Raw genomic sequence first — 13,879 nt, 5'->3', positions numbered from 1 at the left:
ATACAAATTTTAGGAATTGGTAGTCATGGGGAAATATAATAATCTATAATATTTTTCTATAATTTAATTTAAATAAACTAAATAATTGATTTAAAAAATAATGTTATACATTTTGTGTTGGACAAACCTCTGAAAGCTTTTAATCACATCCATGTTCATACATATTTAGATTTTTACATTTATTTAACCTAAATAATTAACAACTTATATTAATTAATATAATATACTACTAAACATTAATCTAATTACAAAAATAAATAATAATAATCCTTAGTACGCTTCAAGAGAATTTTTTTAAACAAACGAGAGCTCGCTGAGAATCTGGCGCTTTAGCAAATGGTGTACGTCCAGTTGAACTCACAAACTGATTTACTTGATAGTCTAGTAGTGTCTCGTAGCCTAGTATATCAGATCCAAGTTGCTATAAACGTAAATTTATCAATTATATCAATGGCTCTTTAGATCTTAGAATATATTCAAATAATGTCAATCTTTTACCTGTGTCAAGGGACTTGTGTTTGTTGTAAATATTCCAATGTAACCTTTTTTCTTTGCAATCTGAACAAGTTCTTCTTCCATAAATTGTATTACAGCTATATTTTCTTGCGCTGTAAGTTCCTGGTGAGTGGCCATCATAAACGAGTGGACGATTTTTCCTTTCTCTTGTGGAAGGTGTTGTTCCCTATAATTGATAATATACATTGAAGTATATATTATGTAGGTATATTTACATCATATTAGAGTATATAATGATTATATATATATTTTTTAATTATTTACCTAACTGAACCTTCTACATGTTCAAGAAATTCAAAAATAATGACGAGAGCGTTTTCAGCTTCAATAGTAATATCAGCTTCGTCTCTCACGTCAACGTTCAGTGCAATAGCAATTGGTTTTGAATTTTGGTCTCGTACGATAAAACTTAGACCTTTGTCCACTAGTATTTTCCAAGTATCATTCAATAAGTCATTGTAATCGCATTCTTTGATTTCAGGCTTAAGCCAATGTTCTAAGTCTGCTTTTTCGTAAAAACTGGACACGATCATACTGTATAGACAAATTGTAATTGTATTACATATTTTACTTTAAGTAATATAATCGTTACTGTTTGTAATAAATACCTTAATCCATCCTTTTTGTGTTCGTTATTTAATGTTTCCGAGACATAATTTGCTGCTTCCATATTTATTTGTGATTGATTATCATCGGAACACATTTTATTTAAAACTTCACCCAAATTTTTTGCCATTATGAAATCAGTTATACCTATAAGTAAATATATTTTCATATGTATTAAATAATGGTGATATTTTTTCTCATTTTGAAAATTTGGCCTCTTAATTATTACCTATGAGATATCCCTGTTTTTTCAGTTGAGTTATTGTGTAAATGGAATTTAACGAATTCCCTCCCAATTCATAATAGTTAGATTTTACTGAAAGTGTATTTCTAGTAGATCTTCCTATCACTGATCCCACTGTATGGAAAAGAACTTCTGCTGCGGTCATTTTCGACTTGGGGATGTTAGTATAGTCGATGTCAAGAATTATAGATGAATCATCTGAATATAAAAATATAAGTCTATCAACGCTTATACTAATGTAATTGATTATTATCATATTAGAATTGATCTTTGATTATTACCATTGTTGTTAGTGTTTTCATACATTTTCAATAATGATTGCCTGTCAACTTTTCCGTTGACCAAAAGTGGAATATTGTCCAATATTATTACCTGAGTAGATTAAAATGGATTAAAAACCTGTTTAATTTTTTTTATATAAATCTAGTAATTAATTGAGTACTTGGGGTATCATATATGTGGCCAATTTGTCCTGGAGTAAACTTTCAACTTTGAGGCCAGTCATCTTGCTTGTCGGTTCTGATGTTACGAATGCTAAAAGAGCTTGATCCATTTCTCCAGCTTTATAACATAAAACTACGCCTAAAAGACAAAATTCATAATATTTATTATGATTATTTAATGTTTATATTTATTTTTATTCAAATAATGTGTTAAACCTTTATCGATGCCATCAATTGCTAAGACAGATTTTTCTACTTCTGAAAGGTCAACACGATGACCACGAATTTTAATTTGCGAATCTGTTCTTCCCTCGTAGAAAAGTGTGCCTTTATAAATTTTTGCAAAATCCCCAGTTCGGTAAATTCTTGAATATGCTGACATATGAAAAATACCAATTTATTATATCGGAGCCTTTTTATTAATTATCTGTAGTTATGTATTTTTTAAAGTATACCAGAGCTCTCAGCTAAAGGGTTTGCTATGAATCGATCAGGATCTCTTCCGTTAACGTAACCTGCAGCTAAATTACAGCCGGAGACCCAAAGTTCCCCACTTTCATCATTAGATACTGGTCTTAAATCTTGATCCAATAGATAAATTATTGTATTGTCAACCGGATAACCTGTAATATGTATTTTAATATTAAAAATAAAGTTCACGAAATAATTGTTGGATGCACATAATGTATGTGTTAAAAAAATGAACTATTACCAATTGGAACCTTTTCAAATCCTTCCAATGATTCATCGCCTTTGATTGAATAATATGTGACGTCTCCCATAACTTCAGTACTACCATAGAAGTTGCATAGCACATGACCATCTTTGGCACTAAAATATTGAAAAAATTCTTTTGCCAAGGACACCGCTAGCGGCTCTCCAGAACTGACCCAAAGTTTCAAGTTTCTCAAAGCTGATGTGTTGTTGTTTAACGAAAGATACATAAGAAGTGATCGTAGTAGAGATGGCACCAAAACCAACCGTTCAATCTGATAAATTTATTTAAACCATACATATGTGTCAATTTAAATCAAATTACATTTAAACATATATACATACTGATTCACCTATATACTAAAAAAGCTTCAGCTTAGGGCCTCAAAATACAGGGGCCTTCAAACGAGATGTGTCATCATTTCTTATATAAAGTAAATAAATATTCAAAGAAAAATAAATTTTAAGCCCCGAAAGAAGTATAAACATAATCGCAAATTCTTCAATTATCGAGAAGTAAAATTAGTTATTTATAAATTTTTATCAACCTTTTACGTAACTTTAAATATTTAATTGTAATATTGTAACAGTCCAAATTCAACATTTTACCAATCAAATTCAACCATAGGAAATATATTTTTTTTAATTTTATCTCAATGAAGTTTACGATTATTCCGAATATTATATGTGACTTTTAGTATTAAATCCCAACAAATCCATTTTTAAAATTATCAACCAATCACGAAAAACGTTTTTTCATTAAGTTTAAGACAAAAAAATGCAGTTATACCAAAAGTTATCCATTTGATTGTTTTCTATTTAAAAAAAAGTACATATGTGTGAACCAATTTTCATGGACATATCTCGTTTTTAGTTGGGAAGCCTCACTTTTAAATAGCTAGGGTAAATCATCTAAATCTGGCCCTGTACATATATAAATATAATACATATGTGCATATTGATTTTTACCTTATATGTACTTAATTCATCAACAAGTTTTTGAGGATCTCTTGTTATATGTTTTGGAATGACAAGTAGAGTCAATCCATTCAAAAGTGGACCCCAAATCTCGCAAACTGAATCGACGAAAGTCAAAGCTGTTTTAAAGATGCAGATCTTTTCAGTTTTCGAATAAGGAAATTCATTAAATTGCCATTGCAGCCTATTCAATATTATGTCATGTGGTAAGCGAACACCTTAAAATATTATTGTCATAATAGTTAATGTTATAATAGTACATCAGCGTAGTTAATATTGTTTTATAAATTTATACCTTTGGGAATGCCCGTGCTGCCTGAGGTATACAGAACTATAGCCAAATTTTCTGTTGTTTGGGTTAGACTTTCAATTTCTGGAACATTACTTTCAGACTGATTGTCAGATTCATCCATTAGTTTATTGTAAGAAATAGCTTGATTTGCGTTGAAGTAATTAGCATCAACTGAAATAGTTTAGAATGTATTATATATGTATATGAAAATTTAAGTTGATTGTAAAGTTTGTGACAATATTATACATGCATATGAAAATTCTAGAACGATGGTTCATTAAATTTAATTGTATTTTCTTACCTGTGTCATCATGAATAACTAGCACAGGCTTAGACTCTTTCAAAATATGTTTTATTCTCTGTTCTGGAAATGTTGGATCTAATGGTAAATATGCGGCTCCACATTTCCAAATAGCTAATAAGGTCACGATCAATCTGAAATTGATTTTTTTGTTGTAGCATATATGTACATATGTATTTACTGATCAAAATAATTGCATTAATAAAATAATTGTTTACTTATCACTAGGGAGCATGGATACAGCCACAATGTAATCGCCATCATTATTTGCCAATGCATGGTCTCCTACTACTTGCTTCAAAATCGATCTCGCCACTTTATTAGAGGTTTCATTGAGTTGTCCATAAGTTAGGGTTGAATTATTGTTCTCTATTGATGACAGAATAATATTAAAAATAAATAAAAGATGGAAAAAATAAAATAATGATTTCTCTAACAGGGAAATTTTCAATTTGGCAATTTCACAAATATCGAATGATAATGGTCTTTTGGTTTACTTAACAAGAGGTCGAATTTTAACTTAAATACAAGAACTTTCCATTCTGCATTGAAAGTATGTACATAGTAAGGCTTCTAATCCTGGGATCCCGGTGTTTTCTGTTACCGCCAGAAATTTATTTAAAATTATTATTTTTACAAAAATAATAAGGAAAAAACATAAAACAACATTATATAATGAACAATGAGTCATAGTCCATTTGTTTGCTCTGAGGGGTTTCGACGCCGGCTCGCCGTTTCCACGAAATATTTATATGTCCAGTTCTTCGATAAATAGTACTATAAACCATATTAAAATAACTATTGAATAAAATTTATTGGTGTGATATTTTTTTACGATAACTAGTACGTATATACGATACTGTGACGTCCAACATTGCTAGGGCTGATTAAACTAGAAAAAAATCTTCAAAGAACTCTTTTCAAAACCTGTCTATAGTCTTGGTTACCATGAGATTTGGCTTCATGCAAAGTCAAAAACTGAATTTGCATAATAGACAAATAAACATTTAATAGAAACATTAATTTTTATTTAGATACGTACATAAAATACACATTGTAAAATATCTATATGCTCAAAAAAAAAAAAAGTCATATTACCTTTGTATATAATGGCGATATCATTGTTGTTGCTGACAGTTTGTAAACGCTCTTCGAATAATGCATGAAGTTTCCTTTTTTCCAAATTCCTCTTTTCCCCTTTGAGAATTGATAGATCTGGTAGCGAACCCATTGAGGTATGTTACTAATAATCAAAATAAAAGTCTTGATCAATAATTATACATGTATGTACATATACATATACATACATGTTTTATATTATGTTCAAGCTGATCATGCATAATTTTTGGGATATCTCTGAACTTTGATTTGAAACCTTTTTGTACTATAATTGAGAAAAGTCCTTGGTTCATTGTAAACAGAGAATTAACTATCGGCCTTCTGCGAATACTAACTAGCTTATTTTGTAAAAGTTGCTTGCAAACATCTTAACAGTAGAGCAATTAGTTGAACTTGATCTGCTATTATAGAGACTCAAATAATCGAAGGTTGAGTTTGATTCAAATAATCGAACTTTTTATGCATCAGGGTCGTACAATTAATTTGTTTTTGGTTTTCATTTTTAAAACTTGTTCAATAAATTAACATTATAAAAACAGCTGCTTCAGAATAATAACATAATATAACAGTTATTTGATCAATGGCAATAATCAAAAATAGTTTCAAAAAAATATTTTTGCCCACATGATGTTTCTAATCTTAATATTAAGAAAGAAACATTGCCGTAGCCAGAGCTATAGGGGCACCAGCCCCCTCCCCCCTAAATCTTAAAAATTATAGATATTCAATTCAATTATATCTCTTCAAGCGCAAATACTCTTTCAACAATGTGCGACAGTTGTAATACAGTTGAGTTTTGACAGCTCCAATATTTTTACGAATGCTTTAGAATTCAATAATGCGTTAGTATTTGCAATTTATTACGAATATCGTATAACGATAACTCTAAGAATGTGTTAAAAACAAAAATGTGACTTTCCAACTCAATTTACTAATCGAGTCACGTTTTCAGAAAGCCTAGCCTCTGCACCTAACTTGGCACCGGGTGACCGTAAAAAGTCGACAGTGAAAAAGTTGAAAATGTTCGTTTACCATGCATACATATGAAAAACGGTTAATATATATATATCAGTGGCGTGCGGTAAAACTCTCTCTCCCCTCGTCGTACATCCTCACTTAATATGCGCGAGCAGGATAGTACAGGGACAAGAGGAACAGGCTTTTCCTCCCGTATCCTGCGCGCGCACATTAAATAAGGCTGTATGACAAAAAGAGAGATAATTTCACCGCATGCCACTGATATATATTATATATACATAGTACCGTTTGCCAAACACCCTTTTTTTTCGATCTTTGCCATCCGATATTTGCTTTTTCGACCTTTTCACTTTCGGTGCCGTGAGGTATACCCCTTGGCACCATAGTTGAACTGTATTTTCAATTGTAATATATTTTGACCAGTTGGAATGTAATTCGCCATATATGTAAATCAACTTACGTTGGTTAGACGAAATATATTCCAACTAGTCAAAATATAGTATAACCAGTGGTGTCACCCCAATTTTGGAACAACGGGTTTCAAAATTGTTCAATTTATATATATATATTTCGAAAAAAGGTATTTTTTCTTCACCTGCTATGTAATCGACTGTGAACTTTTTGAAGTTTAACCGTCCAAAACAATTTTCAAGTTTTGTATAATGTTTGACAAAAATTATATGAATTTTTAGATTTCTAGCGGGTATTCGGAAACTTTTGATTTTTAACAACGGGTTTCCGGAAACCCATGGAAACCATTAAGGTGACACAACTGAGTAAAACTGAAAACATACTTAAACTATAACGGACGTTGGGACCAGGTTAGATGGAATATATTCCATCTAGTCAAAATATATTACAACTGGAAGATACACTTCTACTGTAACATATACACTAACCCTATTTCCGCAAATTTAAGGAACGCAAAAAAGATTTTAAAGAGTTTCGCTTTTTTTATTTTCAAAAAATGTGAGGAGGGAGTGGTTGCGCCTGTATGTATTTCAGGCCGTGTAAGATATAATAAGATTTGATATAATATTAATTTAATTTTAAATTCTTTGTGTTTTATTTAGTGGAAAAAAATGATAATTAGTGTTTTTTTGGTCGATTAACTGAATGAATCCATTTCCTTCCGCCCAATAGGCAATAATCTATTTACAGTAGATGCGAATTTATTGTTGATTACTTTTCAATTTTATCCATATTTTACATATGTAATTTTATATGTATTTCAAGAACGTTTTACACTATTTCCGCATAATACGAAGACAGAACTTTTAAACAATGTTAGCATATACATATATGTATATATATATATATATATATATATATATATATATATATATATATATATATATATATATATATATATATCTATATATATATATATATATATATATATATATATATATATATATATATATAATATGTAATATGATTACATTGAACCCTTTTGAATTTATATGCAAATTTATAACTTGTTGATCATTATGAAGTAGAAATTAATATAATTTAATTTTATGACGCCAACTATATATAAAAACTCAAAAAAATTCCGAAACTCTTGAGTATATCTACTACAACTTCTGGTTGAGATAAAAATATTTATAAATTACTAATGTATGAAATCTATTATACCTATTACACGTAAATTGTTTCAGCTCAATCCGTTGTGTGGTTTAGGAGATAATTGAATCCAAGAACTTATAAAAAAGAAGAAACCTATAATGGGAGGTACCACTTTCGATCAACTTAAAAATATGAAAAAAATTACATTTTAATAACTGATGCTAAGTTTCATTGTGGTAGGATCAACTGTATTCGAATTATCTCCAAAATAAACAGACATATATAATTACACACACATTTTTTATCGATTCTTAGTTCAAATCAGTCTAAATCTCGATTTAGGATTTTCTCATGATCACTTTATTTACATGATTTCTCATGTAAATAAAGTAAAAAACTTTTATGAATGATAGAGAACGCTCAATATGTAAGCGTAGTTTAATATGATCAAGAAAAACGTGTTTTTTTTATTAAATGAATTGGCAATTTTTGTATCATTATTGCGCATCAAAAATTGTTTTATAACGTCAGTTATTATAATTTTTTTACAGTTCAAATATACATACATATGTATACCTTATGCGGAAATAACTACTACGCCGACTGTGGGAACTACCCAGAAAATAGGCCAATTATAGACATTTCAATCATAATTATTGCTTTTAAATTATTTCGATACGCAAGTGAATAAAATTGTGTATCTATTATTCAAAATTACATATATGTACGTATATACATATATGTTAACAGTGGTGTCATCTAATTATCATGACTACAAGCTACCAAAAGGACTCATTCAAAACATTATAGTTGTATACGTAAATGTAGCATTGAAATTATATACAATGAAAATCTATCATTATAACTATTTTTCATGTGTCTTGTGTAAGATATCCCCTTATTTTTTTATAGAAAGATTAAATAATTAACTAGAAAATAGACGAAATAAGTAATCATGAATTGCAATAAAATAAATATAATATTTATAACTTTTCAATATTAACAATCATACATAGATCATCGAATTCACAAAGCGTAATCGGTGATATTTTTGATTGATAAAACGAGATTTAAAATAATATTTATGATTATGTAAAAATTATCTCTCGCAAATAAATATAAATTAACAATGGCTTTCAGGAATTTTGAAGGATTTCCTGAACATGCTTATTATCTAAATTTGAATACCATGGGATAGTGTACCAATATTTGGTGATCCTAAGTTGAGAAATGTGGATTTACTTATTAAAATTATTTATAATCATATGTATGTATGTACATAAACGACTACTTATATTTTTCTCGTGTTGTATTTGCTTGTTCAAAAGCGTTTGCACAATTGCGATTCTACTTGAATTGTATTTAATCTATTTTTATTTTTATAAATACGTAATTAATATAACTCAAGCGAGTAACATAATCCGAGTTAATTGAGCGACGCTGGATGAAAAGCACAATTTGCGTGGACTAGGATTGGATTGGTCGCGCAATGGCTTGGGAAATAAGCCACTGAATCAATTTTGATTATTAGGATCCATCCTGTTAAGTGACAATAAACCAGTCGCTGTTATATCAAACTAACCTAACGAGTAATCACGGTATAGTTTTTGCGTTATAATGATGGAGTTTTTTTTTTCTTCAATTTTTGCCTTTATGATAGAATCATTATTTTTCAATTTTTATGTGATAATGCGATTGCAGTATGAGAAGTTTTTAAAGATAAAGTCGAGTCTGTGGACTCGGATCAAAAGTTACCGACTCCGAATCAAACTTGAACGATTTTAGTAAGATCGACTTTTTTTGCCAACTTTTTAAAGAATATATAAAATAAAAGAATTTAAAATAGACACGTAACCCAATTTATTTAATTATTTTATGAAAAAGGTATAAATAAAAAGTAAGAACATTCATATTGTACATATGTGTATGAATTTTAGACACAAAACAAATTTAGACGCGAATTTTTCTGACACTGCCTGTAACTGTAGCAAGTGGTGAACGTAGTTTTTCGAAACTTTGATTAATTAAAACTTATCCCCGATCTACAATGTCACAAAATAGACTTTCCAGTTTGGAAACATTATCTATTGAAAATGATATCGCTGAAAATCTTGATTTTTCAGCTCTAATTAAAGATTTTGCAGAAAATAGTTCACTTCTGAAATATAATTTTATTTTCTTGTTTATTTATTTTTAACTCCACCAGTGGGGTTGGAAAACCTTGTTAACCACTTTTCTGCCGGTCTCAAGCCCGGAAAAAGGAGAATGGTTAACCCATTTCTTGATATTTTTTCTAGAGGCGCTTAGAAAAAAATTGTCTGAGGGCGCCTTAGGGTGTAAGGCCAGCACTGGATACAGATGTACATATGTACATATAAAGTTAATATTAATTATTGCTACCGTGTGAATGTTAGTATTGTATATATATGCATATATATACACATAGATTTTTTTAGTATAACTATTGGAAAATTACATAATGCACCTACATAATTACTGCAAGTTTGCGTGATTTTGCATCGTCAAATGCAAGATGATTTGTAAATTGGATTTTCGAAAAATCACAGTATAAAGAGGTCGTTGAGTGCATTTTGCAATGTCGGCGTGCAAGTGTGGGAAATTGCACCGTTCGAATGCGGCTATTGCCTAATATAATTGCGTTCCCAATAAAACTGTACATTTAAAAGCGTACTAAAAACAGTTATGAAAATCATTAAGTTATTTATATGACGATGTTAAATTTTTACTTTATCTAAATACATAACTGGGCCGCTAAATTTGAAAGTGCCGTCCACTATTCTTCATTACGAGAAATATCTCGTAAAAAAGAATCCGCCACCGATGTTACCGGTTTTGATTTATCTAAGCAATTGGTTAAAAAAAGTTGATTGTCGGCTAATTATTTATTGATTATAATAAATAACTAAATAATGTGTTGACTCTTTCTGCACCGCGCGCATTACCGATCAGCAAATGTCAATAAATAAAATGTAAATAATTTTTTGCGTACTTTTAAATTTGAAGAATTTTTGTGTGGAAGGGATGGTTTTAGCTTTTAAATACTATATACAAACATATGTATTCAAATAATTGTCAAATGAAATTTTATCTTTGATTTCAAATATATGATACACTGTAAATAGCATGCCAAAAAGGACTTATTCAAACTAGCCGATACAACGTTTTATTCTAAATTCAAAACAATTCATCAACGTAAAATTGAAATGATTATATTTCAGTACTATCGGTAGCCTTTCTTACGAAGTTTTTGTCTTTAGAAGGTCGAATTTTGACGAAAACCGGTTTCGGTAGTACCGGTATTGGAATCGAGAGCACCTACAATATGTATGTACCAATAAATAGCGGATTGCTTTCATGAGAAATTTTTATCGCGTTGATATTAAATTGAATGATGGATTTAGTTCGGTGTATTCAAACTTTTTAAAATGGATGACGTCGTTTTGAAACCATTAAACATAATTCATATGCATTATATCACAAAATATGTTAATCACGACGAGTTGGTTAATCGCAATTTAAGATTGGCATGAAGCGGAAAACTTGGTTGTAAAATATTGAAGCGTTTACCTGATAGTAATTAAATGCAAATCTGATTGAAAGTAAAAGATAGTACGCTTGTAAGCATTTAATTCAATTACCTTCAAATAAGTGATTGTTTACGGATATTTTAATTGAATTGTTGTATGCACAGCTTTATTTATATAATAATGCACAGCTTTATTTATATATCTGATAATGATAAAATACATGACATTTGGCTGTCATAACAAATTACGTAATAATAAGGGGAAATCTAAGGCATCTACATATAATCTAATCTAAGAAATATATACGGAATTTTTATGTACATATGTTTTAATTCTGATTTTTAATTTCTTTGTTAAAAACAAAATAACTGATAAAGCAACGAGGATAACTAGTAAAAAAGAGTTCCTTGAAATTCAAGAGGAAAATATTTCGATAACTTTTTGCCACACATACATACATATGTGCATACTTGATGCAAACAGGTTTCGATGAGTTCAAACACGTTGATGCGATGTGTTGACTTCGAACAAACAACCATTAAATGTATTTCACCAATGTTTTTTGATATTTGAATCATTTTCTTTCTCGAAAACTGTTAGAAAGACTAATTTATATTAAAAGTATCTATTTAGTTTTATAAAACAAGAACTAGAATAAAACGACCCCTATTAGATACTGAAAATGCAGGTTTTTTCGCATGAAATGATGCATGAAATAAATAAATAGGAAAGCACGAAAATAGCCAAGGCTTTTGAAAATTTGGCACATATCGGTTGTTTGGCAACAAACTAACAAATTTAATCGTATAAATAGTTATTACTTATGAAAAGTAATAAATAATTTGGTTTAAAATTATGTGTATATTAATTTTAATACTTCATCAGATTGAAAATTTGTTCAAATGTCAGACGAAACTAATATTATTATATATAAATTATAAAATAAATTTTTGAGCTCTTTTTCCTATTATGCTGTATATTAACATTTGAATAATATACATAATACTATTGATTATACTAACAAAAATTAAATAAAATTGTAAAATACAAAATGATTAGTATATCAGTAGCTATTAAAATAGATATAAGATGCATTGTGAACATAATTGAGTAATAATAAAAAGGATTTAAAAAAAAAATATATATATATATATATATATTTTTTTTAATATATATATATATATATATATATATTAAAAAAAAAAAAAAAAAATATATATATATATATATATATATATATATATATATATATATATATATATATATATATATATATATATATATATATATAATATATTATATTTAGGATGAGTTTGAGATCAATGTTGCTTTATTGACATTTATTGTTTAAAAATGAAATGAAAATTTTTGGATCGCATCTTTGCTGATTGGATCGTAATATCTACGTCTACGTTTAATCAATTAAAGGTATTGTTGTAAATTTGATCTTTCTACAAGTTTATTTTTAAATACTTTTATATTACATTACATTTATGTAATGTAATAAAAAAGTTGTATAGTATTTTCTCGAAATCACAAAAATCACTTATTTTCACTGTAATAAAACTAACATTGCACTGATTTGATAGTATAGCTTGTTTTGAGTTTGCGCAATTGGTGCAAAATTTGAAACACGCTTTCGCTTTTCACTGTGTACACCAACCGTTAATTGATCTCGCTGATGTTGATCCGCAGTGTTGACTGATTGGTTAGGTTGGCGAAGACCAACTAACTGATCCTGTCCTTTGGTTGAATGCGGTCGGTTGGACTGGTGCAACCAATTTATAGATTTCGTAAACAGTCGTCCGACGAGGTGTGGTTACTCACATCGTCTGACGTTCTCCACTTTTTCATTGTTTGTTGTGAACACTACACGCAAATTGCACAACTATTAACGACGTATAAATATTCGTTGGATATATTCAGAAATATTCCCAAATTAAAAAAAATCGTTTTACTCTTCTTAAGCCTAACGATTTTACACCCATTTTGTTGAAGGGAGTGCGTCAAACTTATAGAACTCACTGAACGATTTTACTTAATGTGATGTCATCCACATTTTTATTTTTTTTAAATATTTTATTAAAATCACCTTTATTAAAATAAAAAAAAGTGAAACTGAGTAAAACCTTCAAAAAAAAAAACGACCATGATCAAATATAATACATGCATACATATACATGGGGATTTAAAAATCGTTCAACTTCCAATTTTTTATTTTATTTTTATAAAGTATTAATAATACTGAATGAATTTAATTTTGACTTTATAACCAGCAGCGTGGATTAGTAGTTAGCATAGTAACGGGTTCGAGTCCTACTGGTTGCTGTTGGCTAGACCTTGGTTTGTGACTCCAGGTCGATCGTTTTCGGTTACCTGACAACTCGTTCACAGATTTTCCGTAAACCAAGGATGCGCTCCAGGCATTACGTATACGGCCATCTCTTTCTCACCCCGTCTGTTCACCAAGATCTCGTTTAATATGCCATTACGTATGCAGCCTGTTCGGAGCATGTCTGTTATCGGTGAACAGACGGTCTGTGAAAGAGATGGCTGCATACGTATTGGCAT

At 29.3% G+C, this 13,879-nt stretch overlaps 1 protein-coding gene across 1 annotated transcript; it reads right to left on the bottom strand.

Annotated features, from left to right (window-relative positions):
* Positions 1-56: 56 nt before the first annotated feature.
* On the bottom strand, positions 57-13,065 carry e (nonribosomal peptide synthetase ebony). The gene is made up of 16 exons (XM_077446731.1): positions 12,972-13,065; positions 5,193-5,337; positions 4,313-4,463; positions 4,095-4,228; positions 3,797-3,964; positions 3,493-3,719; positions 2,522-2,798; positions 2,265-2,432; positions 2,026-2,184; positions 1,809-1,948; positions 1,648-1,738; positions 1,352-1,564; positions 1,125-1,269; positions 781-1,050; positions 499-682; positions 57-421 (listed from the first exon to the last, which is right to left on the bottom strand). Exons 2-16 carry the CDS (start codon positions 5,323-5,325, stop codon positions 281-283), a joined length of 2,601 nt encoding a protein of 866 aa, XP_077302857.1. The 5' UTR covers positions 5,326-5,337; positions 12,972-13,065; the 3' UTR covers positions 57-280.
* Between the last annotated feature and the right edge of the window lie 814 nt (positions 13,066-13,879).

This window comes from Arctopsyche grandis, chromosome 3 (genome assembly GCF_051622035.1).
Source record: "Arctopsyche grandis isolate Sample6627 chromosome 3, ASM5162203v2, whole genome shotgun sequence".
NCBI lineage: Eukaryota > Metazoa > Arthropoda > Insecta > Trichoptera > Hydropsychidae > Arctopsyche > Arctopsyche grandis.
The sequence above is the reverse complement of the archived record's forward strand: the minus strand, read 5'-3'. Positions and strand labels throughout refer to the sequence as shown.